General features: G+C 43.8%; 1 protein-coding gene across 1 annotated transcript in view; it reads right to left on the minus strand.

The window, feature by feature from the left end:
• Window positions 1–23,381, minus strand: part of pkd1a (polycystic kidney disease 1a) — a 60,995-nt gene that overhangs the window by 12,748 nt on the left and 24,866 nt on the right. Inside the window, exons 10-40 of the mRNA XM_019260944.2 lie at window positions 22,594–22,808; window positions 20,861–20,982; window positions 20,607–20,757; window positions 19,700–19,962; window positions 18,999–19,379; window positions 18,282–18,764; window positions 17,998–18,129; window positions 17,198–17,373; window positions 16,393–16,523; window positions 13,671–16,291; window positions 12,992–13,189; window positions 12,572–12,871; window positions 12,007–12,452; window positions 11,460–11,610; window positions 9,950–10,102; window positions 9,072–9,212; window positions 7,065–7,386; window positions 4,854–5,070; window positions 4,580–4,739; window positions 4,330–4,482; window positions 4,045–4,189; window positions 3,250–3,585; window positions 3,021–3,109; window positions 2,451–2,769; window positions 1,852–2,029; window positions 1,455–1,719; window positions 1,176–1,371; window positions 841–1,011; window positions 589–732; window positions 292–502; window positions 65–191 (exon numbers count right to left, since the gene is read on the minus strand). Of these exons, the coding sequence (XP_019116489.2) occupies window positions 65–191; window positions 292–502; window positions 589–732; window positions 841–1,011; window positions 1,176–1,371; window positions 1,455–1,719; window positions 1,852–2,029; window positions 2,451–2,769; window positions 3,021–3,109; window positions 3,250–3,585; window positions 4,045–4,189; window positions 4,330–4,482; window positions 4,580–4,739; window positions 4,854–5,070; window positions 7,065–7,386; window positions 9,072–9,212; window positions 9,950–10,102; window positions 11,460–11,610; window positions 12,007–12,452; window positions 12,572–12,871; window positions 12,992–13,189; window positions 13,671–16,291; window positions 16,393–16,523; window positions 17,198–17,373; window positions 17,998–18,129; window positions 18,282–18,764; window positions 18,999–19,379; window positions 19,700–19,962; window positions 20,607–20,757; window positions 20,861–20,982; window positions 22,594–22,808 (9,097 nt within the window). The remainder of the gene's footprint in view (window positions 1–64; window positions 192–291; window positions 503–588; window positions 733–840; window positions 1,012–1,175; window positions 1,372–1,454; window positions 1,720–1,851; window positions 2,030–2,450; window positions 2,770–3,020; window positions 3,110–3,249; window positions 3,586–4,044; window positions 4,190–4,329; window positions 4,483–4,579; window positions 4,740–4,853; window positions 5,071–7,064; window positions 7,387–9,071; window positions 9,213–9,949; window positions 10,103–11,459; window positions 11,611–12,006; window positions 12,453–12,571; window positions 12,872–12,991; window positions 13,190–13,670; window positions 16,292–16,392; window positions 16,524–17,197; window positions 17,374–17,997; window positions 18,130–18,281; window positions 18,765–18,998; window positions 19,380–19,699; window positions 19,963–20,606; window positions 20,758–20,860; window positions 20,983–22,593; window positions 22,809–23,381) is intronic.

Raw genomic sequence — 23,381 nt, forward strand, 5'->3', positions numbered from 1 at the left:
AGAAAATATTCAGCTTCACATTTGGCCTTGGTTGTGTTATCGTTTGAGGGCAGGTTTGTGGTACCTTGCTGCGGCTCATTCTGAACAGCGTGAAGACGAGCAGGTAGAGAGGGTAAACGATCAGACAGGTCACCACACCTGCCGCCACCGTCTCGCCATTTAATGAGGCGTACCTCGAAACGGCCCGCGGGCTGCAGAACAGGATGGCATTCAAATGTCAGGACAAATCACCAGTAGATAATGCAATTATCACAATGGACACAAAGACAGAAAAAAAAAAAAGACTTGTACCTGTATCTGTTGTCCACCACAATGCTGTACCACAGAGTGTTGGCCAATAGAAAGAACTGCAGCAACACAGCGCAACATGTGGCTCTCTGCAGGCGGGTGAAAGGGCTGCGGTGGGGTCTCTCCCACAGAGACAGCCACAGGTGACTCTCGCACAGCGATCTTTGTAGCTCACACCGCAGGAGGCGGGGCAGCTGTCGAAGCACAGCCTCCTCTGAAGAAAACAGGAAATAACACGACAAAATGAACAAACAGGCATCAGCCATTGTGATTACAGATGATTCAGTTGTAGTTTCTTACCTGTGGCCTCCACCTCAATCTCTACCCGTCCATCAGTTCTCTCATTGTCGACTGACAGCCACTCCTCAGCCAGGAAGTAGTAGCTGCTTCCTGTCTGCAAGTCTTTGACCAAGACATACTGTAGCATCCATGCTGGAGACAGACCTGAAGAGGGTCAAGAGATGATTGTTACAAGAAGTTTGTTCAAACATCGGCTGGTTGAACACTTTGTGATCACAGCTCTCTGTCGTTTTGGCGGATGTGAATCATTACCCTTGTTGTCATGCCAAACTCGGATTTTCCAGACACTGCCAAGGCTGGTATCCGTGGCAATATGAAAGATGTCAAGAGCGTTGCGCGTGAAAGCTCCTCTGCTGTCAAGATGCCGGTGCCCGCTGCGGCTCTCACGCCCATATAAACTGATTCCCACATGAGCCGTGGTGCCTGGAGGGACAAAAAGAGACTCATTATATGTCTGTCTACTTTCATTTAGCAATCAAGGTCATCTTTTCAGGCCTATATTCAGGCTAATATAACTTTAGTGTATATATAATACCATGGATATCCATTGAGATATTAACAAACAAACTTTTCCCTCCCTAACTCACCTGCCCCTCGGCTCCAGCCAGTCTTGACCTGGATCTCATACTTAAAGAGTCCGTCATGGCCGCAGAGTGGAACCACACCGGCCCGACGTAAATCCAGCTGGTCCAACTTGTGCAAGATGGCTGCTGCCACGACATAGCTCAGTAAACCCAACACGCAGACCAACAGGACAACCAAGCTTGGTGCACCAGTACGCTCCTGAAGGATGAGAGAAACGGTTTTAAGTGTGTGTGTTTATCTGAAGCGTTGTGCACAAAAAGCATTTGTTTTGTGCTACTGACCGGGACTTTAAAGCTGATGGCATCGGACGGTACAAACAGGCCTGCAGCGAAGGCCGTGAGATGTCTGGTGCGACAAACGGCTCTGCTCGCGTTGGTTTCTGCCAGGGGCACCATGCCATCTGTCCGCCACTGCTTCTCACTCTCGCTGAAGTACTGACATAGTAAGGCAAACACCCCGACCTCCAGACGAACACCCACATGACGAGAGCTGGGGCTGCAGGCCGTGCTCACGTTGATAAAGTAGTCAAGAGTTGTGTCGTACAACCTGTGTGATACGAGACAGGGATGAATTTTACAGAAACAAACTGAACTGTTTGTATCCTGGGAGCCTGACCTCAGGCCCTCAGTTGCTACAAACAATACTATATAATTCTGTTTGATTGTGCAGTGGACTTACTCTGGAGAAAGGAAGAAGGTGTATTTCTTGTGGTCAAGATCTTGCCCCCTGGTCATACTGAGTGTGATACGTTTGCTGTCTGTGCAGTTGAACTCATTGGGTTGTTCATGTGAATCAAGGTAGGCGGTGATGTATGGCTCCTCCACATCCTCCTCTCTCTCCTCTTTCTCTTCGTCATCTGGAGAAGGGAAGGAAAAACAAAATAAAGAGAAGATTGAAACTGAGACTCACTAGGTCCATACTTACCACCTAGGAACCATGGTGTGATACCGAATGACCAAACCGGGCAGTTATATAATTCACATTCACAAGAGTTCTGCTTAACCTCTTTGTACCTGTTATGCCATTGCAGCTATATAATGTAATCTCTTTTTTTGGCTCATGTAATAGCTATATGTTGGCAAGCCTATTCAAAGTTTACACTGCTATTCTCTCATGCTGCAATTAAATACAGGACTAATTATATATTATTATCTGGCACTAAAATAACATTAGTCTGTTCAATTATAGAGAGAGCAACACAATATGGATCTTTATCGATCACAGCATGACATTTGCAACAGAAAAATCAATAAAAGCGGGAAGGTACAAGAGCTCACCGCGGAGAGAGGTGAAGTTGAGCTGCACAAACACGCCCGCCTGTCGGTTGGTGTTACCCGTGCTGACCCTCACGAAGACGGAGTCACAGTAGCTGATGTTCACAGTTCCAGCTGTGGGGACCCCTCCAGTACCAGAACCCTCAAGACCTGCTTCTGCTCCACTACTTCCGTTGTTAATGGCAACCGTGATGGCGAGACTGTCATCCAGTCCGGAGATGGGAATCTGGGTGCCATTTTCAGTGCGGAACTCCATGGACGCCACCTCGGTAGAAACATTGTAGTTCTGCACGTAGTTGAAGGGGAAGGGGTTTGACTCCACCTGATGAGAAAAAGAAAGGAGGATGAGGAGGAGGAGAATGAAGAAAATTAGATTGGTTCAAGTGAGGCTAAAATAGAAAAAAGGTTAAAAGCTATTAAATCCCAGATCACTCCACACTCCAGGTGATGTCTGTGAGTGGTGCTGAGAGGACGCTTTGGCACTGTCAAGCTGTCAAATTCTTTGATAGGCGATCTGAAGAGAAAATTTCCTGAAGAGTGGTTTCCATCACGTTAGATGTTTTCTGATGTTACCTGAAACATTAGCTGCATGATGCTGTTTCCTGCAGCAGCTCTGCCAAGACTGTTGTTGAAAGCTCGGGGGATGGAGAAACGCTGGCAGTCTAGAAGGGAAGATTAAAAATCGAGAAAGCTTAACCAGATGCACAGTCCTGTTTTTAATTTACAACTTTTTACATGAGGTTATGAAAGTCACCAACAGAGACTTTCATTACCTTATGAGACACTAACTACACAAGCCCACCTGAACTGTTGTTGTCATGGTAACAGAGCAGGCTCTGGGGGTCTGCCAGTTTTCCTGTGGCGGCGATCTCGGCTCCCCTCAGCACAAGCGGCTCCTCGTTGAGGACGCGGGCATGCATGAGGATCAGCATGAGGACCGAAGACAGGCTGTAAGCCTTGGCCGCCACTCGCAGAGGGTGTGGTTCCAGCGAGGTGGGAGAGGGGTCTAACAGGGTGCCTCCTTGCTCCTCACCAGTGGAGTTAAACGAGTTGGTGGACGGAGTTGAGGGAGAATCCACGTAGGCCGGCTGGAAGTAAGACTGGGATGCTGACTGGCTGACCTGATGGATCAGATCACCTGAAGGGATGAGAGGGGATATGAGATAGATGAACTATTTTTTTCTATTAATTCCAAACCTTTATATAAACTACTGAGGTTGCTCACAATGCTGCAGACAAATTCAAATGAAATAAGACAAAACACACATGAGAATAAGGCTAAAAGATCTGTTACACACTGAAGCTGAAAGGTTTAATAATATATCAAAGTGGATAACAAATACATGTTAGAAATAAATATATTTTCAAAGAACATGAAACACTTAATTGAAAACAAAACAGACTAACTGATTTAAAGCCATTGTTTATTGTGGTCTTTTATGGTTTTAAACCAAGTACGTGACCTGGTTATAAACAGCAGAATTAATGCACTTAGCAATAAACGTTGCATGGTTAAATTACTTGTTACGAGGTCTACTAATCTGAAAGATGTAATTGCTTGTGTGCCTACAGAGAGGCAGCAAACTCTCTTTCTTACCCATGATGTTCAGGATGTTGTCAGCTATCAGAGTGGGAGTGACGGTGCCCTGTTTGGTGTCACTTTGCAGTATCTCGAGCATGGACTCCAGCTTGTTCAGGGTGCTGTTCTGACACTCCTCACAGATGAACTCTCGACTCACCGCCTAAAAAACACACACACCACCGCTCATTTGTTTGCTTTCTCGGCTATTTCTTTCTGTTCTAGCTTCATTCTTTCTCTCTCGTTTCCTTCCTGGCCATCTTTCCTTTCCTTCCCACCTTGCCTCACTCTCATCCTGCTCACCGTGCACTGAGCCAAAGCAGCAGAGGTCTGCTGGATGTCGTTCACAGTCGTCAGGTCTAGAGCGGTCAGAGCTCTGGTGATGTTGCTGCGGACTCTGACTCGGTAAGCGCGCTCATCTCGGGACACCCTCACCGTCTCCCTGGTCTGCTCATACTGGAAGAATGAAAAGTCAGTAGATTTCATTTTGTTACAGACTGATAAATGATTGGACTGATAAATGTATCAGTCAACATTGGGTAGCTAGGCCTACCTCATTTAGGACTGTAATAAGAGCCAATGATAACTCTCGGACCCTCTGGGAGTCTCCCTGCTCCAACAACTTTTTGAGTTTGCTGTCTGTCAGCTCAGATAGCCAATGGGGGAGGCTGCTGTACTCCAGGGGCTGCTCTGGCATCACAACTTCGATGGACCTGGACACAAACACAAAGTTATTGAATATAGTGTCTCTAACTTTGTATTTGTGTGGACTTGGATGTGTTGCGAGTTACATGGTCTAGGACAGCAGAGTAGTCTAAAATAGTTACTCGTTGAGGGCAGTGATGGCAGCTCCCTGGTGGTCCTCCACTGTGATGGTTACGGATACACGATGACGGGCTGACCCGAAACCTGGGGGCAAGAAGGCAGAGTGCTCCGGGCTGCTGCCCTTGTACACACAGAAGTCTTCACAGTAGTCTTCTCTGCAGCGTGTTACCAGCAAACTGTAGAGCAAAGGAGTCTCTGAGACCCCTAGGTCACTGTAACCTATAGGGAAGAAAGTGAGAGAGACAAAGACACTGATCTTTGTAAAGAGGTGATGAGTAATGGAGGGAGTAATCTGCTCATGAGATTGTGTGATTTTAGCTAAATTAAATATTAGAAACAAAAAGTGTGGATCAAAGCAAGACAAGCATAATGTTATTCAGGTGTGTGAGAGAGTGACGTCTCGACTTTTGTTGTGGAGAATTTTATTCATCAACTGTAAGTTCAGAGAGAGGAGAGACAATGCACAGGAGTCCAAAATTCTAACACTAAAAGGTTTACTGAAGCTTGATCAAGGAGAATGAAGGATCTATCAGTACACTTCATGACATGATGTCGCCTCCATTTTGAAGTAGCTGTCCTCTCTGGCTCATCTATATGCCCTGAGGACAGTGACACAACTACTGTGTACACTGTGTTCCAAATTATTATGCAAAAAGTGTCATAAACATTTTTTTGGTTGTTTTTCAATTAAACTCATGGATGGTATTGTGTTTCAGGGCTCTTTGGATCATTGAAATCAGACACCTGTGATAAGTAGTTTGCCAGGTGAACCCAATCAAAGGAAAATTACTTAAGGATGTTCCACATTATTAAGCAGGCCACAGGTTTCAAGCTATATGGGAAAGAAAAAGGATCTCTCTGCTGCCGAAAAGCATGAAATTGTGCACTACCTTGGACAGGGTATGAAAACATTGGATTTTTCACAAAAACTTATGTGTTATCATCGTACTGTGAAGAAATTTGTCGCTGATTCAGAGCACAAGCGGACAAAGGCATAATAAGGAAGGTTTGTGCCAGACAAATTCATAGGATTAAGAGAGCAGCTGCTAAAATGCCATTGCAAAGCACGTGCAACCCTAGATGGTCCAGATGGATGGAGTAATGGATGGTTGGTGAATGGCCACCATGTCCTAACGAGGCTGAGATGTCAACAAGGACGTGGTGGAGTCATGTCTTGGCCCAGTATCATGGGCAGAGAGCTGGTAGGCCCCTTTAGGGTCCCTGACAGTGTGAAAATGAGAGTTTCTGACTGACCACTTTCTTCTGTGGTACAAAAAGAACCGTGCCTTCTGTAGCAAAATCATCTTTATGCATGACAATGCACCATCTCATGCTACAAAGAATACCTCTGGGCCATTGGCTGCTATGAGCATAAAAGGAGAGAAACTCATGGTGTGGCTCCCATCTTCCCCTGACCCTATTGAGAACCTTTGGAGGATCATCAAGCAAAAGATCTATGAGGGTGGGAGGCAGTTCACATCCAAGCAGCAGCTCTGGGATGCTATTCTGACACCCTGCAAAGACATTAAAGCAGAAACTCTCCAAGAACTCACAAGTTCAATGGATGCAAAAATTGTGATCTCAATGAAGGGGTTGATTTAATTTATATGACCTCCTAATGCTGCAAATTCAACAAATGACCATTTTAATTCTTTACAACCTATAAAATGTCTTGAAACTCTGTTGTGCATAATAATTTGAAACAGTGCATTATGAGGTTTTTTTTATTTTGGAAAAAAATAGTTATAATTGGGAGGTTTGTTCAATAAAATTCTATATAATTATACTCTAACAGTTAATGACTTAAATTATACTGACTGTCATTTGCATCAACTACTTAGGAAAATCTGAAAAAAGTAATTTGCATAATAATTTGGAACACGGTGTATGTCCATAAATACTTTTTTCCAACTGGTCTACAAACAGTGAAATATGTTTACCCTGTTTATCAGTGGTCCGAGGCTTCTACATTATTACCTCTCTATTGTGTCGAGGGAGCGAGACAGTCCTATCCTCAGTTACCATAGTAATGATCAGAATGGCGCCTGCTTTCCTAAACACAAACAAGCTGCTCTGTGCCTCAAGGTGAGAAGTCTGGTCTCTCACAACCTAGGATAACACCCAATACTACACACCTACAGTGGCCTTAAGATGTAACACCCATGTGTGGCATACTAGAACAGAAAATGTTCTCACACTGTCCTTCTTCCTACCTGAGCAGTTAAAGTGCACCCGGTCCAGCAGTGTGCGTATCCTCCGACTTCTACCGTCACCGTCCCCGTACTCCACTCCCGCCTCTCCACCGGCTGTCAGGTGACACTCCCCGCCAGCTGGGGGCGTATTGTGGTGCAGAGTGATGGAGGCGGCGCCCTCGCCGTCCAGACTGACGTCTGTAACATGCAGGGTGAAGTTGTAGGAGTCTTTGTGGCGCAGGACGCCCTGCCGCAGCACCAGATTCATACCGTCACTTCCTGTGGTGGTGGAAGAGGAGTCCAGGACCAGAGTCTCGTTCTGCAGCGTCATGGCAGTCCAGCGCTGAGAGAGAGAGAGAGGGAGAAAAGACTTTACTAAAAGCAAGCTACATTTGGTGATTTCCTCAGAAGTATAAAGGCATTACTAAATTAAATGAGCAGCAATTAGCCAGCCTAAAAGCTTTCATTAAAGATGATCACAACTTGTGTTCCTTTTTAAATTTGTTTTGATGTTTGCCTAACTGTGTTGGGTTTAATAAAGACCAAACTTTTGGAGCCAGCAGTGACAGGCAGTGCCCATTAGACACATTAATGATTTATGGGGTCCAAAAAGCAGACTACAACTGACCTGACTTAATGATTTTAGTGTGTTTTTTGTTTTGTTTTTCCCCCTGGGTAGTGGGTTTTGAAAAATGTGTTATTAGATTGAGGATGAGCAGCACATAATGGGGCATGAGACATCTTTAAAAGAATAGTAATGGCTTTCCTGCTGAGGGTTAGATGAGAAAACTGATACGACTCATGTTTCAGTTTGAAGTACAGCACAGTCAACAGCATAAAACTCTCAGTGATGAAAACACTCAGAAAGTCACTTCTCATAACTCTGTAAAACCACTACTTGCCATTTTTACACTCTCTGTCCAGATTAAACAAATATAACATGTTCACAGAGTTTTACAGGTGCTCAGATCATGACTCTATCTTCAAATGTAGTCTTCAGTCTCTGCACAAAACCCCAAATCTCACAATGTTAAAATATAAAACAAAGGTCTTAATAATTGACCCCAGGAGTGCTCAAAAGACCCTACAGGAGTCACTGCAAACTTTAATCTCTAACAACAAGCTGTATTCTGTTCTTTGGATGTTTCTATTCATATTAAGATGCTTTTTTTCAATTTAAGATATATTTCTCAGGTCAGACATGTTTTATCTTTTGAAAGTTCTTTATGATTAGATAATTTTTATTCATAATACTCATCTAACAAGACAACATTCAGGGAATACTCCACTGTGGGCCTCTCTTCATTAGCTGCCAGTGGAGTTTAGAAATGAATCTAAATATTTTGCTATTACCTACCAGCCTCAGCACGATGAAGCCCCCAGAGTACATTTCTCACTGTAATTGTTGTGTCTATTTTCTAATTTAGAGTTTCAGACATTGCAGACTACCCAGTGTCTGATGGAGGCTCCCAGAGCTCAGCTTATAATAAATGGAGACTATGTTTAGATAGCTGTTTCAGTTCCAGCTGATTCAATTCTTTCACTTTTCTGATGACGTACGATTCAAAAACTACCCCTGTGCAGTATGGAAACTAAACTACAGTGTAATTATATATATATATATATATATGAAAAGGTCAGAGTACAGTTGAGTGCAGTCAGCTTATATTTGCCCAGTGACTCAACAAGTGTTTTGCCTTTCAAATTGTTTCCCTGTGTTATTGAGGACCACTTATATTCTCTCTGGCTCCAGTTGTACAGTGACCTCATCCTCGCACCCACACACTGCTGCCTGCATCACAAATCCCAGTGAGAGTCTGAATTGCGGAGAGGAGGAGGAGGAGGAGGAGACGGAAGGAAAGGATCTGGAAATCATGATTTCGCTGTCACTGCTGTGGTGCAGTGACCTCATTTTGTTGCGAGACAGAGAATTGAATTTGGAGTGTGTGTTTGTACCTCTGTGTGGGTTTGCCTGTGTGTGCCTATGTATGTACGTGTGTGTGAGGGTGTGGGCGTGTGTGTGGTTACCCCTCGATGCAAGCCCTGGCAGTTGGTGCACGTTCCTCTGAGGTAGACATACGAGTTCTGGCTGACCTCGTAGATGGACTGGGCCTTACAGGACACACACTCCAGATATACCATGGGTATATGGCCACTCTGGACTAGGACCTGTCAATGTTTAGATAGGAAAGATTTATTTTTTCCCAATTTTCAACTCGCTTGCTTGACAGGCTTTGTTGGCAGTAGCATATTGTTCCTGGTTGTTGAGCTGCTGATCATTAACAAGAGACAACAAAATGGTGGAATTATTACTGGAAGAGACTGATTATTGTCATAATGAAATTAGTAAAAAGGGATACAAGTTCTGCAAAAACAAGCTGAAACATAATGAACTGACAACAATCCAAATGAAATCTGCGTGTCATTAAGCATGATCAAATAGAAGTTGAATATACTGAACAATAACTTCACTGTAGCATCAATAACTATTATTACTACTGCTAAGATGTTTACCTGATTGCTAAGTGACACAAATTGCAGAGAGAAACACTATTCTGACAGCAGAGGAGGATCTGAAGCTTTTAGAGGTTCCTTTAGTGTTCGAGGACAGAGTCAGGAAAGTAAAGCTAGATGGACAGTAAGGCATAAAAGGGTTATTTTTCCAGGTGTGACAGGATGTTGTCTAAGGTCTTTCTTACTTGTAAGTAGTACAGTGACATGCCTTATTTCAGATGCATGGTATATATTGCACTAAAGTAATGCTAAATAAGGCTTAAAGTCACCATTATTTAGTTTTCCCACCGGAGGCCTTTCAGGTTAATCTTGTGATCAAATGTAGGGGTGTTAGGAACTTCCAACATAAAGCATGCATGCATTCATGTGTAAAGGAGAATATGTGCACTTACGGTCTGTGTGGTGGACTCTGGTGCCATGCCGTCTTTGCTGATGGTCAGTTTGAAAGTGTATTCGACGCCTGCCTCTAGCTCGGAGCCGGAGATTCCAAGCACTGGACCGCTGGAGCCCAAGCCAAAGTTCAGAGTGGAGCAGTGCTCTACACCCTAAAAGCAGAAGTTGGGCCATAATTTTAGCATTTGTGTTTTGTTTATGAAACTTGACAAACATAAAATGCAACATGAGAACAGGGTTTGGTATTTAGCAGCAGTATTGATAGATGGATAGATGGTGATGTTCTTTCTTTTTAAACCAGTCTCAACATTGTATCCAAGGTCAGGATAGTATATGTCATTTTAACAACTGTTTTTTCTGTCTTCTATTCTTGATGTTTTCAGCTTTGAATTCTTCTAACAAAGCGTCCTTCTTCTTTTCATCAGAAAGGCTGCACAGCCGTGTGAGTTTGTAACATGTGCATGTTGTATACTGTATGTGCTAGTGTGTAATTGTCAGGGTGGGGAGCAAAAGCACCAGCTGTGGAATGCTGAATTTATCAAACAGTTACATAACCCTTTAAATGCCTGTTTGCTTAGATGTACAGTACACACAAACCCACACACACTCCTGCATGACACACCCATCCTATCGGGTCTTATATTGTGGTCTTTTGCTGAAAAGGCAGAATGCGTTCCCACCCAGCCATGGCAGCAGTGTTTGTGAAAAACACTAAATTATTCTGTGTGAATTTAAACACACACATACGGAAGCATACACTGGACGTTCAAGAGACACAAACTGTCTTGAACTGAATTCTCCTCTTCATATAAAAGCTGCCAAGCCTCTCTGAAGGCAGTTACAGTACTCGAGACCAGATGACCATTACGTAATTTTTCCACAGTCTCCTTTGCAGAATGAAGTCTGTCCTCTAAACTCTGTCTTATGAATTCACCATTTAAAAAGTATGCTTGAGAGTAGACTTTGGTTTGACAATTCATCACTCTTTTATTTCTATTATACTCAAGCCAGACACTGAAAATATAGAAGGAGACAGTTCTCTCTAACCACTTGAGCAAAAGCAGAACAGCAAAGAACTCTGTAGTACTCCTGTAATCCTGAACTCTTACTAGTTTCTTCACTTGTCTACGTGATACACATGAAGACTGTACTTCACTAAATGATATGCAAGGATTCTAAATAATAACCCTAATTTAATTTTCATTTTTAAATGACTAATATCAACTATAAATGATTAACTTGCAATGTATATATATATAAAAATAAATAAATGTGTGTGTGTGTGCACTTCTCTGCATTTGACAGATCCCCTCCTTTTGTGTGTCGTGTTACCACATTTAGATAGCACATTTAAATATATCAATGTGTGGTTCAAATACAAATCGACACTCCTGCTGCAGTGTCCTGTGAATGGAAACAAGTTGCAAACACTGGAAATTGACAATTTCAGGAAAAAGCTCCACTCTTACAGTCACAATGTGTGGAAGCAACTTTTGTTTCTGCCCTTACCTTTGAAGTGCTCTGACAGTTCCAGTGGTAGTGGAGCAGTGACTGGTTTTCTGGGTCCATGTTGGGGTCATAGGACTGTTCTGCACTGAGCTGTAGGTCCTGTGTCCTGGACCACACCCTGTATGTGCCTCCTTCTATGATGGGCATCAGCCTGGCAAGAAAAATTATTAATGTTAAGACAAGAAAATTGAGTAAATGTCACATTAAACTAGCTATCAACTTATTGTTCTACAGATCAAATAAGTACTGATTGGAGGATTCAACATGCTTACCCTGTCAAGGTTTTCTGTTTTTGCTCAGTTTGGGTGTAGCTATATTTCAGCATAGTACTGACTTATCTGATCTTTTAGCAGAGCAGAGTAAATCAAATTGCTCATCAAGGCACTTCATATTGTAGTTCAGAATCCGTTATAAGTGGCATTCATTTTGAGTAGATTAATGTGTTAATTTCACACTCAGACTGTGTATCTAGCAGAATTACATAATAAATTAGAAACAATAAATAAGAGAAAAAAGAGGTACCCAAAAGTTGTGTTTCTCCACTGACCTGGCAGCCATGACACTAAGTTGAAGACAGGCAGCTTTCCTTAGCGGCACATCTTCATATGACAGAGAAAACACCAATGTGTAGTTCCCTGCTGCCAGAACCATCTTAGGCAGTGACAGCTGCAGCCGCTGCACATCCACCTCTACTGGCAGGCGAATTACAGGGACAAGCACGGACTGAGAGGGCTGAGTCATCACCCCGGAGGGAATATGGTGGTCATTGTCATTATCACAAGAGGGTGTCGAGAGTATCTGCCAGTGGTACTGAGCTCCGTAGCGCAGGCAGCCTTTCAGGTCGACACTGGCCTCCACCAAAGTGGGCTGGGAGCGCCAGATGGCCAGGCGGGGGGCTTGAACCACCTGCACTTCTGGCTCCTCACATTCTAATATGCTGATGTTTACGTCCACTTCGGCTAACACCCAGCTCACCAGGTTACTGCAGTTCACCTGGCACAGGAAAAAAACAAGTGAAATCATAAAACTCTGAAAATAGCAAGCTTTAATATATTCTATAGTTTCCAGATCAACAAATAAATAATGAATCTGTAGAGTACATGGAAACATACATTGACCCGGTAGTGTCCTGGGAGCCTGTACTCGTAACCCACAGTTGTGGTGTCGGTGTGAACTGGAGCAGAACCATCATCAAAGTCCCACAAGCACTCCACATCATTAGATCTGGGCGTGACATAGGCCTTCAGGATCACCATCTTATTGATGAAAGTGTCCTGAGGTGCTGCATACAGAACAGCACTCTTCAGCAAGTTCTGCACCCGGATCTGCTTGGTGATGTTCTGAGAGTGCAGAACGTTGAAGGCCTTCAGGTAGATGGTCAATAAACCTGCTTCTTCTGGCGTGTACAACACCTGGGATTGTGGGATTCATTGAGACACATCAGCATTTGTGCAGCTTAAGAGCTTGTTACTATACTGTGATATTTACATCAAAATTATATTTATAAAGGCTAAATATTGAAGTGATCTGACCTCTTTGGCCATATGTGTTGTCAGGTGGTGGTGGGACAGATCAAAAGTCCACAGGAAACGAACAGGTTTGCCCGTCCGGATGTTGGCCACAAACAATCTCGTCACACCTACAGGGACTGCTTCTGAGCTTCCCTGGATTGAAAGTTCACTCACCGGCTCCATCACCTCAACATGAAGGTGTCGCCTCTTGGAGCTAACCTGGGTTGTCACAATCAAATAAAGATATGTACATTGTATTAGTTTGATTCAACTATCTTACATCAATATTAAAAAAAGAGTAATGTAGTGATAATCAAATTTAAATCAAATTTTCTAAAATGTTTTTCCTAATTTCTGCTATATAGTTTATTCTAATAGAATATGTTCTTGTAGAAAAACTGCAGTATATGTATAGCTTCTATCTCTTATTCTCATTCGCTACTGTGTGTGCCAAGAATATTGTCATTGGATTGTCAGCAAATGTGTAAATGCATTCATAAGTCAGATAACAAACTTCATGCTGCAAAAATAGAAGAAAACTTCTTGATTGGTAAATGCAAGAAAAGGTTTCTGACATGGCTGTGCTGGCTTTAATGTTCAAATGTTATTTTATACAGTGTAATAATGAAATCAGACCAGCTGTATCATATATATTAGATGCCCTTTTAATTTATGTAATGCAAAGCTCATTTGACTTTACCTGGTTGTGAGCAGTGAGATTCACCATGTATGCATCCACCCTGCCGAACGTGTGGATGTAAGTTTCGTTGGGTTGAGGGATAACAGTTGCGTCTCCGCTGATGCTGAGGATGAGACGAACGTCCGAGCCTGCTGCCATCAAAATGGTGAACACCACTGGCTCACCGACTGCTACAATCGTCTTACTTGCCTTCAGCTCAAGCCCCTGAATTTTTTCCTGAACAAAGAACTCTCTGGAAACCACTTGCCCGCTGATATCATTAGTGGCATTCAGAGTAATGATGGCTCTTTTTGGCTCCTGGAAAATCAGAGACGTTTTCCTTCCAGTTTCTGTTCTTCCTTCCATGATCCATGTCCACGTCACATTGGTTCCTGTCAGTACCTCACCCTGGAGCCAGACGTTGACGCCTGTTGCTACATAACCCTGCTCTGTCACATTGGTAGCTGTGAACCGTAGCTCCGAAATGACTTCCTGGACTCTGACAATCTCGGACACAATCTCTGAGCTAACTTCATTGAAGACCTCAACAGTAATTAGCTTTAGGCCAGGACTGATGAATGCGTGGGCCTTCCAGGGTTTGTTCCAACCCGGCAGAATGACCCCATTTACAGACCACCGGTACTGCAGGTCTGAGCCTTCAGTACTCAACACTGTCAGGTTAGTTTGGACATCGACTGCAACTGGGTTGTTGCTGATCTGCAGGTACACCTCCCTGACTGGTTCCAGAAAGTAGATGGTTCTGTTGACATGTAGCTGGCCCAGGAGGTTGGCTGCCTGGAGAAAGATGTCACATGGGCCTGGTATGGAGTAGTTCACCTCCACTGTCTTAGCGCTTATGTTGAAGCTTGGCCTGATGGGGTCTAGCTCTTTGATGAAGTTCCAAGTGAACGTCATGTTGGTTCCTTCCTTTAATCCTGCTTGAAGGTGGAGAACACGGTTTGTAGCAAAACAGCAAACACCCAATGCTGTGCCCCCTCCGATCTCCTCCTCTGCTAAAATCTGCAGCCCCTCCAGCTCACGTTGGACAAACAGGAAGATACTCGCTTGTGCAGTTCCTACGTCGTTCTCAGCTGTCACAATGATATTAAAGACGCCAACAGAGCGGAAGGTGTAAAACATGGTGTGGGTGCCTATGATTGGGGTGCAGCGGTCGCACAAGATCCAAGAGAAACGGACACCATCTACCTCATCCATTTGGGCCTCAAAGTGGACTGAGGCATTGAGAGGGACGTTTACCAAGCTGGCATTGACGGTCAACCCAGAGATAGGTGCAAGCACAGCAACAGGTAGAGTGGTGTGATTCGTGCTAACTGTGTTGGCTGCGGTCAGTGTGATATTGTAGTTTCCAGAGATGTTGTAGGTGTGGAAGATATTCTGGCCTCTAAGCAAATTTCCATCTCCAAAGTTCCAGAAGTAAGTGACATTGGAAGCCAAGGAAGATGTTGTGAAAGCGTATGGTGCTCTTAGGGTCAGGTTATTGTACTTAGTGCCATTATGTTGAATAATGATTGGTCCTATGGGCATCAAAACCTCAATCACAACACTGGTGTTAGTGGTGGAGATGTTATTGAAGACAATGACTGTCACCATGTAATGACCCGGGTTTTTATATGTTGTAAAGATATTTCCAGAACCACGGATGAGCAAAAGGTCTTCCCCTCTACCGAAGTCCCACTGATAGCTGTAGTTAAATTCTGGCTCAGCTCTGGCCTGGAACTGGATGTCCTCCCCAACCGCGTAGTGTGATTTCTCAAGGGTAAGGCTGATGTTGGTTAGAGCAGGCTGCACACACACCCAGTTGAAAAAGTTGGCCTTAGTGGCCTTGTTTACCCCACTGGAAAGAAGCAGGGAGAGATGGTAATTCCCACTCGTCAAGTAGGTGTGTGAGATGCTGGAGATACCGTGGCGTGTCTCATTGGGGCTTCCATCCCCGAAGCTCCATTCATAAAGATGAGCGGATGCATTACCGGAGACCCAGGCCTGAAAGTTCACAAGTGTTCGCTCTTGGACACACCCAGACGGCTCCAGCCTCACAACCTGGAAGACAAACACCTGCACTGGCAGGATTGTCCAGCCAGAACTCACAGCATTTGCGGCAGTCACATTCACCGTGTAGTTGCCATCTTTGATATAGTTGTGTGACACATGAGATTCAGAACTTGTTAGGACAGTCCCATCGCCCATGGAGAACGTCCATGTGATGTTATTACCTGATGCAAGGTGTGCCCATACTGTAGTAGGACTATGAAGCTCTGTAGGAGAGGAGCTTTCGGCCGTTAAATCTTCTATCTCTTCATATACAAACATCTGGGCACAGACCTCTGTAGAGCTGATGGTGTTATTTACCGATACACAGACATTAAAGAGGCCACTCTGTGCATAGGTGTGTGCCACGCGGCGACCTTGCATCGGGGCAGAACTGTCCCCGAAGTGCCAGTCATAGTGAATGCCGTAGGGGGAGGGCAGAGGGTGAGCCTCAAAATCAGCTGATTTTCTGGTGAGGAGGAGTCGAGGCTCAGTTTGTATATCAACACGGGTGAGGATGCTGTAGACGCTCATGTTGATACTCTGACTGATGTTCTCATAGCGATTGGACACGGACACCACCGCTGTATATATTCCTGTACAGAGAGAAAAAAAGAGGTGAAATTAGCTATGTGCCAGCTTTTAAATAAACTGAATTAGTAAGGACTTTATGCTAGTACTACTGATAGGGAGATACCTGGTTGAGAGTAGATATAGGTGACATTGCTGCTTAGAAGGACCTGATTAGGTGACTCTGGCCAGAGAAGAGAGGGGGAGTATGGAGGCCTGTATTCAAACTCCTTATATCCACCGTCACCAAAAGACCATCTGCAGCATAACAGAGAAAATGTAAAACCATTAAAAGATGACTGTAAGATAAATACATGGAGCTTAGATGAATTGATGCAGCAATAAATACACACACACACACACACACACACACACACACACACACAAGCTGGAAAATGGGAATCTTCTCTGACAAGGCTATAGAAGCTTTGGACAAGGAGAAAGAAGTGGAAACTCAAAACTCAGGAAGCCTCACTGGACCAAGAATGGCGAGAGTGGAGGGAAACTAAGTGAAAGAGTGCACCACAGTTGGGAGGGTGGGAATGTGAAAGAGGGATGGAGAGAACAGAGTAAAAGAGAAAGAGTGGAAGAAAGGGGAGGGAAAAAAAGAGTACAGGGGAAACAGCCGAGCAGAGGGGAAAATTCTTGTCAGCAATCTGCTCTAACCACACGGTTATAAATCCAAGGCTCTGCATGGTATGACTGCTGCAGTGCTATTATGGCGCACAGGAAGACAAAAACAGAAAAGAGCAAAGAGAAAGACAGAGGAGAAGAAAAAGTAGCAGTCAAACACAAACAGATGCACTGTGATTTCACCCAGCATTAAAAATAAAAGAAAGAGTAGACAAAGAAGCACTTTTTTGGGATATTTTTCAGAAAATATCTATCTATCTATCTATCTATCTATCTATCTATCTATCCCCTGTTCATACCTGAAGGTGGCAGCCACAGACATGTCAACGAGCACGGAGGTGGTGAGAGTCTGAGTGGAGCCCTGAGGGACCACATCAGGCACACCTTTGACTGTGAGGTTGGCCATGGGCTGCAGCCGATCCACAGTCACGTTGAAATGCTCTGTGAGGGTACTGACGTGGTTCATGGCTGTGACCTGGAAAAGATGGATACACTTTCACACTGGTGTGATCATATCATGTTCAAACACAGCGAGTGACCCAGAAAGGTTAAATGGACTGGTTCTGATGGTTCTGCCTTCAATCTAAATATTTACTGGTTTTCTTAAATTTAACAATAATAAGTTGAATCTGTAGACTGGCATGTCATGTGGGCTCTGGGAATCTGTAAAGGCCATTTTTCAGTTTTCTGACATTTACATAACAATAATTATTTGACAAAACAATCAACAGATTATATAATGGATAGTTGCAAACCCAGTCAAAACCAAAAGTGATGAGTTTAGTTATACAGGAAGTGTTGTGCCAAATAATTCTAACATACTGTATCAGTATAAGGTTCAGGCTTCAAGCTTGCATGTGCAGTTCTTTCTTTCAGATATGATTACTAGAAAACTGACCAGAAAATGGCTTATCTGTTTTTACAGATGCTGACAGATTTCATGCAGTTAAACCTTACTGTCCAAACCATAAACACAAAATAAAAAGTTGCCTGAGTCTAATTACAAATTAAGTTGTTTAATTTGCATACAGTGTCACAAACCTGACACACACTAATTTGAATTAAAATAATAATATTCAGACATATAAAAGAAACTCACTGTGAGTTTGTAGACGGCAGCATGCTGGTAGATGACATTGAGGACAGTGTTATAATATGTAAAGTAGGGCTTGTCATCCACGGTCCATTTAAAAGTGGGACTGGAGCCCTCAAGCACTGATGCTGTGTAGCTCTGAAACACACAAACGTATACAAATATGTGAAGATATGTCAATCAATGTGTATCAATGTCAAATATGAACTTACTACTACTACTACTACTACTACTACTACTACTACTACTACCACTACCACTGAAGTGAACACAAAAGCACAAACACACACCACGACTGACTCCATCAACACCCTGTGCGCAGGGTGTGGCTGCACCACCAGTCCTCTGAGCGGCTCTTCCAGCTGGATGACCACAGTCAGACTAGCCTCTGTCACATTATTGTGAGCCTCCAGCTCCACCTGCACTGGGCTCTTCTGCTCCTCTGTCCCCAGTCTAAGATCCAGTACTGCGTACAGGCTGGGCTCTGTGACCTCAACCCCAGACCCTGAGCTTGGGCCGGGCCGGCAGAGAACAGGGATTGAAGAAAATTCTCGGGGACAGTCAGGCTGGAAGGTCACACTGCAATTTCTGCCACGGCAAGAGGCCTTTGTCTCGTATCGAGACTGGACACGGAGCAGAAGTCGAGTGTCATTGGGCTGCAGGTAGAGAGTGCCATTCCGGGGAGAGGGGTGGAGGATCGTCAAGCCCAGAGGAGGCACCACCCGCAACAAGCATGACGCTGAAGCTGGGTATGATGGCTCAGCTGTAGTCACCTGGAAATTATTACATTTTGTCTCAATTAATTTGATAATACAACAGAATTACAAATCTAGAACAAAAAGTGGGAATAGACAACCATACCATTCATACAGAAAACATTTAATGGATGTTGATTTAATAGCTTGTGTTATTGGAAAAAAAATATCTCTCTACAGAGACATTTAAATATGTTGAAATCTGTCAGACGCATGCTGGGCTGTATTAAACATACAGCTTTAGTGTCGTACCAGCAGGCTGTAGAGTCCAGGCTGGGGTAGACCAGCAGTCAGATTTGCTCCCTTCAGCTGAGTCTCACTGTGTCCAACGTAGAGTACTCTGATGGGGCAAACTACTTCCTCCAGCCAGTTTCCCTCACCATCCTCCACCAACGCCTTCATGTCGAGCTCTGGTTCCAGCAGATAGTCAGCGCCATGGTCGGCCAAGTGGTCTGTTGGCTGTCTTGTGCTGTTGATCCAGAACCACTCCGATTGGTTGAGGGCTAAAACAGGTTGCCTCCACGGTGACTGTGTGGAAGATTGGCAGCGAAGAAGGGAGGCGGGGCCAGCGTCGTGTTGCAAGGCGATGACATCACCAGGGGAAACCAGAAGGTCTTCCAGTTGTTCTTGTACCTGGATGCAACCGGGAGCCAGAGAGTATAAGTTAATCAAGGCAAATACAGCTGAAGGTCAGACAGACAGTAAAATTGCATGTTGTCTTTGTCTGCAAATAGTGTCTTCTTTGACTATAATCTTAATCTTTTGTTGCGCCATGGCAGGCCTTGTACAACAGCGGCAATCCCTGAACTATTTATCCAGACAGCCTCAAATTAAAGCTGGCAGTCGTCAGCTATTTGTTCTGAGCTTACTGAAGTTTAGCTTAAACACTGAAAACTCTCTCCCCGACAATAAATAAAGAAAATAACTTTAGGGGTAAAAGTAAACTTTCTCACCAACACGTGTCCAGCTGGTCCTGCTGGTAGAGTAAAGACCACTTCGTTCTGTAGGGTGTATCTGGGCCTGAGCGCTCCAGGGGGTAGGTGATGACCCTGAGTGCAGTTAGGACAGGAAGAAGGCTGGCAGGGACTAGAGAGGGGCAAGCACCGATGCTGGAAAGGACACCACTGCTCTAGTTTGGGGCATGAGGGTGGATCATGGCTCTTGGTGTCATTGGGAACACAGACTGCCACTGGAGAACACGCTGGACCTCCACAACCTGACAGACAAGATGTTTTAATCATTTATTAACATGCTGAGCACAGGTCAGGAAATAGAACAAGTGGCCGAGGTTCAGTCAGTAGTGAAAGAAGCATTGAGATCTAAGTAAGAGCAGCAGCATTTTTATTAAAAAAACAACACTTCAAGGAGAAAGTACAAAAAAAACTCAAACAGAGACATATCTAAATCTGAAACTGAAACTGCAGATAAAAGAAGAAATTAATTACTTGATCAAAGAGAAGTATTTCTCCAAAACAAGGAATGTGTGCACTTGTTGAATGTGAATGTATAGATATGTGTTTGTAATTATAGTGGGAACATAATTAGTGTGCTGGGCTGATATCCATCCATCTGAGTAGGGTGGAGCAAGCTTGATCTCTACTGTCCTCCACTAGTAGACAAGTTTCCTTCGTCTCCTATTTTTGCCCTACTTCTTCATTCAGTCAAACTTTTCTTTCATGTTCCCCTTTCCTAACAACTTTAGACAAGCCTGGTCAGTGTTTGTGGATGTTTTGGTCTGACTGGATGTGTGGACGCAGGTGGCTTATAGATTTTTCTTAACACCTGCTGATGTTCACCAGGAATGTGTGGCTGGTTTAGAGTGTGTTAGTGTGTGTGAGTGTGTTTTATTGTTTGTCTCACTGGGTAGCAGCAGGTGCAAGCCGGGGTAATGACAGTGAGGTCTGTAGGTCTGGAATCGGACGTTGACTTGTGTGCTGAGGTCCTGAGTGGCAAATTCCAGGGAGGACAGACGACCTGGATGAACAAAGCTCAGAGCTGGGAACAACAGCAGCTGAGCAAAAAAAGAACCAAGAAAGGAAAAACAGACAGAGAGAGAGTTTGATGAAAAAGGCATAACAGTCTGATTATTAAATGTGCTGAGATTTCTTACTCACCTCTATGCCACTGCTGGGAGGTTGTGGAGTAGCGATTGGAGCAGATGGGGCCTGGTAGAAATGATTATTGGAGGGAAACACTGCAAGGCCCACTATGTAGATCCCAGCATCTGGAACATGCACTGCAGAGGCCAAAACAGAAAATCAAGGTGACATAAGAGGGATTTTAAAAAGAGGACAGAGGAGAAAGTTGGCAGAGACAATTTGTAAGAAATGATGGGGCAACTACAGTCGAGTGTAGCAAATTGCTTTGAGAAAAATAGAGATTAAGAGGTGTGAGAGAGAACAGACCTCTGAGGACACAGAACAAACAAAACGACTAAAGAGAATAAAGGAACACGATGCATCCGCATCGTGTTCCTTTAGCCTTGGATTTATAACCGTGTGGTTAGAGCAGCACACAGACACAGAATCAAAGGCAGACTGGACCAAAGAGACACCATTAGACAGACAGACACCCAAACGGTGGCCTGCCATACATATAGACTTAATCCCACACCATGACACTGAATTTCAATTTAGTTTTGAAGACATTTTTAGTCTGTGCTGGTTTCTCTAAATTCTGTTGGCTGTTGTACATTTCTGTTGACCCTTCCTGTGGTGTAGACTGACGTGGTCAATCCAGTTTAACGTCGGATGGAGCTCCGTCAAAGTTTTCTCTCACTGACACTGACTCACCCGTATTACACTGACAACCTAGATGTGTTAACACTTTGCAATTGTACATTTAAATTGCCAGCAATTTTGCACATTTGCTCCACCTTTAGTCTACAACAAGAATAGATATCCAGCTGCTACATATTAATACTGTAAAATACATATTTTACTTCCTTCCTATCTACAATATTCAAAGTTGAGAGACCCTTTGATATTTTAATACAATCTAGATTCCAATAAAAATGCATTGAGGCTCAACTGGTAGAGCATGCGCCCCACATACACAGGTTCAGGCTTTGCCACAGTGGCCTAGGTTTGATTCACTGGCCCTTTGCTTCATGTCATCCCCCTCCTCTCTCTCTTTCCCTACCATTCTTCAGCTGTCACTATCTAATAAAGGTTCAAAAAAGACCCTAAACTAAATTATTATTCAAAACAGAATGCATCAAATTCAGAATAAGTGCATAGCTACAAAAAAAACAAATAAAGTTCATCAGCTGTCTTTGCATAATATTCAAGTGAACAAGTATTTGTAGTAGTTTTACACAGCGTCCTAACTTTTTCACTCTTTTACAAATGCAACATATACAGACAGAGAGGATGACAAATGGGAATACTTACAGTAATGATTTTTTATGATGTAGAATTGTTTACATTTTCCCATGTCCTGTGAGTCCGACCATATTCCTCAACAGAAAGATGATAGCGTAATATTCTGATGCAACCATACTGTTAAAAATGACAGACTCCGGATGCTTCTTACACATGCAGCTTTGTATTAATACTCCAATTATAAATTGAGCTTCAGGGAGCCAATCTAGTCCTTGTGATTACTTATGAAGGAGGCTGTTTGCTTTTGCTTTCTATGCTTGTTTGTGCTGCAACTTAATTTACATAAAATTGATAGTGATGGTTGAAATTCTTGGCTCCCTCCCCCAGACAACTATGGCACTTAAGGATTTGGGGAAATTGCATTTGCATCAAATCTGTTTCTCAGTTTTCATTTACTGTCTCTGATTAAGGGTTTCTAGCCCCATATTTGCATGTGTCAGTGTGTGTCTGTGTATGGTGCTTACCCTGGGGGCTGTACTGGCAGACATAGGCCCGCTTTGCATTGCATGGGTGTGAACTTGTCTGGCCGCGCTGATCGAGGGACACGCACAAGTTTCCACGGGAGATTGGGGAACGAGGCGGCAGGCCCTCCTCTCCCTCATGTGCCCCTGAGCCGTTCACCCAGCGCAGCTTGCCAGGGGAGTCAACATCACTCAAGCCCAGCCACACACCTCGCTCCCTGGGGCAGGAATAGACACATAAGACACAGATTAACACAGAGTCTGTTTGACATTTAGCTACGTGGCTGTTGACAGCTGGAAAATTGGCTGCATCACTTGAAACATACGCAACAAGACAGACATACAAACATCATCAAATCGGAGACAAGAAAAATTCAGAACATATGGTTCGAGGGTGAACGATGAAGAGACCAAAAAGCTTTTTCACACATCTCCTTGCGAATGTGATAGCACAGTCAGACGGAACAACAGAACACACAAAGAGTCTTACAAAACAACTAAACTTAAATCAAAGTGGATCTCAAAGTGACATTGAAGTCTGTCAATTATGTCCCAGCCTGCCTTCAACAATCAATGATTGCATGGCAGAGAGAGCATGAAAATGGGCTTTGATTGAGCCTAAGGTGTTACAACGGGGATGTCCCTGATTAGGACAGATAAATTGGATTTTCACTCCATGAGTCCACTAATGGACTCATAGTGTCCATTAGTGAAAATTGAAGCAGCAATCCTGCTTTCTGTCACATGCTGATTCACTATAATCTGGTCAAACTTTTCTACACTGGACATCT

This window comes from Larimichthys crocea, chromosome X (assembly GCF_000972845.2).
Source record: "Larimichthys crocea isolate SSNF chromosome X, L_crocea_2.0, whole genome shotgun sequence".
Classification (NCBI taxonomy): domain Eukaryota; kingdom Metazoa; phylum Chordata; class Actinopteri; family Sciaenidae; genus Larimichthys; species Larimichthys crocea.